We start from the raw sequence: 5,264 nt of genomic DNA, 5'->3' as shown, positions 1-5,264 counted from the left end.
GCCGGCTTACTCCTCTATTTGTTCAATTTCTACGGTTTTCCAGCGATTTCAGAAGGTACAAGTAGCATTTTACGTCCCCTAGCGGGTCTCCGAATACTTTAGTAATCGGTCCCAAGGTTGAGACTGTATAAAACTACGGAATCTTGTGTGCAAAGACTTTTACCACATGCACAAATTCTACTATTTGCTTATGAAAAGTGAAGAGTTCTCCCTTGCAGTTCAATAATATTGCACGTTTACTTCCCGTTCAGAGGGCACCATCCCTCCCGGCTCCACGCTAGTGTTCGAGGTGGAGCTGATAGAAGTGCTGGACCCGACCGACGACGTACCGAAGAACTTATTCTGGTGGGTCGGAGAGACGCCCAAAAACTCCTTCGGCGACTCCGACGTGAACAGGGACAAAAAGATCTCCAAAGAAGAGGTATACAATACTCTATTTTCGTAGTGTGCTAGATTTTACAAGAGAAATCACTTTATCAGTTACTTATAGCAACTTGAAATGCATGTATGCTTGTACAATCTTCAACTAATCATTCTGTTTTCATGTTTCAAATATCATGTTTTGTTTGTTTGTTTCTGTTTGTCTGTTTGTTTGTTTGTTTGTTTGCCTTGGTTTGTGTTCAACTTTGTGCCCGCTAGCCCAGACTGCGCTAGCCCTTGTGAGAATTTGGCCCCTTCACCTCACCTTCTTGCGTTACCTTCATTCTGTGCTCCTGTTTTGGCATATGAAAATACTAATGCACAGAACTTAGCGGTAGTTAATCTGGTATCATTGTTCCTACATCAGGAGGTGTGTTGCATTGCATTAGAATACAATGACAAACTCAATTTTGTTATTTCATCAGCACATAGCCAATAAAACAGCTCCCCCTGCGCTCAAGTTTATATTGCATCCACAGATAATCAACACGTACACCTTGCAGCATTTTGGAATAAAAATTGTATATATTGATTGATAAACAGAAAAAAAACACTTTTGGATTTGTTCAACGTCTTCTTATTTCTCAAAACGTGTAATTTAGCTGTGGTAGCCCTCCTGAATGTGGCATGTAGGCTTGACCATTTCTAGTAGTAAATTGCAAAGGAAACGTGTCATTGATAACATAATACTCCATGAATGTGTTTCTTTGGAATATTTGAAACATTGTCATCCTTGATTTCATCTTAAATTGTAAGAATAAACGTTTATTTCTTTACCTATACGTTTAAAACTTGAACCCCTTTACGAGCCTTTCGCCATTTCCCCACTCGTGAAAAGACCGAAATTTGGCAATTTGGCGGTCGTTTTAACACTTTTTACGGCGCGGTCGGGATCGGTACTGCAGATTAGGCTCGTATAGGGTATAATATCACGACTACTAAAAGTGTGAAAATATGGACGACTGTAGGCTTAAAGCCAGTGTACATGTTCTCAAACAGGTCTAGGGGATTTTAGAATGACAATTCAGACTTTTGAATACACTAGTTAACATGAAATGGATGGGTTTGTATGTTCCGCGCGAGGAGCCCATGTAGCAACATGTCCGCCCGTCGAAGCGCCACCTACATTCATGTACACATCACTGTTCTTACATATGTTAACATCACACGTTTTCCCTTCAGAACTTTTACCTTTTACTCAACTGTTCATTCGCTTTATGAGGTTAGGGACTGTCAGAGAAGCCCGCCTGTCACTCAGAAAATATTGTTATATATCACAACAACATCTGCTTGGAGACCTTAGCCGATTTCCTATATACACAACTTTGGCCACTTTTATAATTATTTGGCTGTTAACCCGCTTATATAACTAGAGTTCCGCGACCTCACACCTTCTCCGAATGATGAACCTTCACAACTGTCAAATTCTAAAGTTTCTCATGGGTTATACAAATAACGTCCTTCTTTGCATAGATTACGATATTCTCTTCACAAATAACACACGTCTAAAATAAAAGTATAGAATATTTATCTCATTAGAAAAGAAGGCGATTGTTAGCATTCGAAGAGAAATACAGATAAGTTCTATGCATGAAGATCTGAGAGTATGATATCTTCAATTTCTTAATTCTTTCTCTATTTTCTCTTTCTCTTTTTAGTTTTCCAACTATTGTCACAAAATGGCCGACAGCGACAAAGGCATCTTCCTGCCGGGTCGGAGAGAACAGGACCTTATAGACGACATGTTCACCTTTCAGGACAGGGACCGCGACGGTTTCATCTCCTTCGCCGAATTTGCCGGTCCAAAAATTCACGACAAACATGACGAACTCTAAGATATACCGTTTTATGTATAGCAGACCGTTACTTTTTTTTTCCAAAAAGAATGGAAACTTAGATGTGCGTGGTAGTCCTTCAGAAGTTGACAACGCTTAGGAGATGCGCACTCGACCACTTCTATTGCTGAAGTGAGAAGGAAAGGTATCATTTATGAATGTCCTATTGTCTTCTCGGTGAAAAATTCCTCCGCTCCTGGGTATGACATCACGAATGGCCGAGTCATAACTACTGGCATATCATCGTCATGTTGCAGTTTAGAAATATTCTTGAAATGTCACAGTTTACAAAACGCTACTACATGCTGATTTGTCATTCTTTGGACCTATGCATTCATTCGACGAGAAGAATGATTATCATTATCTAAGAAGGAAATAGCTAAAACTCAATCCCGCTAAAGAAAAAAAAGTAGCCTAAAGAAAAAGGTAAATCGTGATTCTTTGGTAATTATTTCACTCAAAACGTAGAGAAAATAAAACGACTGGTTTTGAACAAATTTTCTCACTTCCGATTTTAGACCATCTCAAATTATGGTCCTCTTGGGGGGTTACAATTTTCACTTTTACGATATGAAGTATCAAATTAATTTGCCAGGCCATGCTAAGCATTTCCCGCTAGTTGCTTGAATACAACATTTTGATTTTGCTTTCTTGTCCATAGAATATCATTTTCCCCTTCTATTAGACCACAATAGTTTGATTATACGGATGACATCCTCTGGGAACCCCAAAGTTGCCGCCATTATGAAATCTAAATGTTCAGAAAATAAGAACAATTTTTCCATGAAGACCCATAAGAGATTGGTTCATGCTACATGTTAAAATGAATGGGGCAATTATGTTAACTTAAATGCTGTCTATTATCATTGATTTGTCATGGAACTCTTTAAGCTTTGAAAAAACAAACAAGTTGAATACACTGTTTCCACACTTTATTTGCACTGCGCATGTTCCTATATATTGATTAATGTTGGCTCCAATGTGATGTTGATACATGAAACAACATGTACATTAAACAATGTTCATAAAAAAACAGATACTTTTGATACATAATAAATCAATGTATAAATCTCTCTGCAATGCATAAGTTACAAGATGCAAAACAACCTTCACTTTGAATCTTTAATACTTCTAAAGAATACAGACTGCAAGAGTATGTAGATCTAACCAGGGGCAAAGAAGTAAGATTGCACAAAAGCGGAGACCAGCCCAATATCATCATAGATGCAACACCTTAACCCTGCGTAACAATGTGATTTTAGAAAGCACAGTTATAAGTAGTACAAAGATGATGACAAAATGTACACATAAGACAGAATTTCGCACAAAACTCTTCATATTCCATAGTACTGAATACACATGCCGTATTTCATATCAAATGGATAGCCTGATAGGGACTTAAAATCTATCATTTCTGTTTAATGTAGCCAAAAATGATATACATATGGCTGCTATAAATGACAGCCAACATTTCATCATTATCTTTTAACCCTTTCAAAATTTCCATGGCATTCTAGCTTAGAAGAAACAAAATGGCCCCAAAATACACAGAACTAGAACACATGTCAGTGGCAATTACTGAGATGTGTTGCAAAGTGTTAACTTAGGAAACAAATTAAGCAATTTGAATTATTGGTGTGTACATTTAGTATGTGAGGCTTGGAGCTTCAATGAGACAGAGAACATATATATCTGAAAGGGATCACATGACTTAGAAATACACATCCAAGACTCAAAATTTAGTTACATGTACACAAAAGACCCTTGCTAAAATGTCCCATGTTATAACATGCCAGATAGCCAGTCTGTTAGACCCTTTGTCTGATGACTTCTTCAATAATCAACACAAAGTTGGTACATGGATGAGTCCACAACAAGAACAGATAGAGTCAGTATACATTAGAAGCAATAGCTACAAGGGAAGAATGCAATAAACGAGCTCAATCTTCTGTGTCACATAAAGCTGTTAGCATCACATTACAGTCCAACGTGATATATTCATCGAAGGTACCTTGCATTTATGTGCGCACATTCAAATGCATCAAACGTATAATCTGTAGTGTATTCAAACACGTACAATTATCGGCGGAATTGTGTTCATCCCTTGAGATGTAAGCAGTTCTTGCGATCCACAGAAGACTGAACTCGTTTCTTATACACTTCCCAAGTGTTTGTTACAGACAGTTGAGACCTGTGCGTTGTGAAGTGCTATCTTTGGTTTTAGTAGTTGTCCAGGCTACAGTTGTGACTAAAAGTCAGTTTGTGTCTGGCAAAACTTTGTCTTTGGCCTAGTAAGATGCATTGAGCGTTAGTCAGCTATGTAAACAACAGCATGCCTAATGGCATATAGTACATAGAGAGCTATCTTGAAAATTGTTTCACAGTATAATAGTTAGAAGTCAATGCCTTGTTTCTTCAATAAACATCAGAATATATTCAATCTTCTCTGAATCCATGATGAACAAATTATCAACTTCTTCAAATGAAGTCTCGTGTATACACGCGAATATAAGTTCATGAAATTTTGTATATCAACTGCTTAGAAGGTACCACATATAGTATCACCTTTACTGTGATTACAAATGTGTTTAGAGGACGCAAATTTCAAAATTCATTATTAAAGGTCCAAACCTGTCTTTTGGCTACACATGTAAATTATCAGACAGTACCACCATAAAACTCTTCACCAATACATACACCTGATCACAATTCATTTTGTCAGTTACGACAGTCAAATCTTTATCAATGGTAACCAAATGTATGCTCTTCAGTTGTGTTCCCGATTCTACAACTTTGCATGTGAAGAATACTAGTAACACTGTGCAGTTTCTCTTAAAGTTACAGATTGCTCACCGGTACTGAATTGCTGTTGTCATATTCACTATAAATGTGAGACAGAGAAAACTCTATCTTTCTTTCTACATCAGTGTGCATTTTGTCTACTCCACCACTGTGTTATAATGGAGTCAGTCCATTGTTTCACTGAGGGAACGGATGTTGAGAAATCAT

At 37.5% G+C, this 5,264-nt stretch overlaps 2 protein-coding genes across 2 annotated transcripts in view; one reads left to right on the top strand and one right to left on the bottom strand.

Moving 5' to 3' along the window:
- Positions 1–3,596, top strand: part of LOC118431494 (peptidyl-prolyl cis-trans isomerase FKBP9-like) — a 13,641-nt gene extending 10,045 nt beyond the window's left edge. The window contains exons 7-8 of the mRNA XM_035842736.1: positions 252–421; positions 2,079–3,596. Of these exons, the coding sequence (XP_035698629.1) occupies positions 252–421; positions 2,079–2,255 (347 nt within the window). The 3' untranslated portion in view covers positions 2,256–3,596. The remainder of the gene's footprint in view (positions 1–251; positions 422–2,078) is intronic.
- Positions 3,173–5,264, bottom strand: part of LOC118432568 (ubiquitin-protein ligase E3C-like) — a gene marked incomplete in the record, with an annotated part of 18,497 nt that continues 16,405 nt past the window's right edge. Inside the window, 1 exon segment of the mRNA XM_035844190.1 lies at positions 3,173–5,264.

This window comes from Branchiostoma floridae, chromosome 15 (genome assembly GCF_000003815.2).
Source record: "Branchiostoma floridae strain S238N-H82 chromosome 15, Bfl_VNyyK, whole genome shotgun sequence".
Lineage (NCBI taxonomy): Eukaryota > Metazoa > Chordata > Leptocardii > Amphioxiformes > Branchiostomatidae > Branchiostoma > Branchiostoma floridae.
The sequence above is the reverse complement of the archived record's forward strand: the minus strand, read 5'-3'. Positions and strand labels throughout refer to the sequence as shown.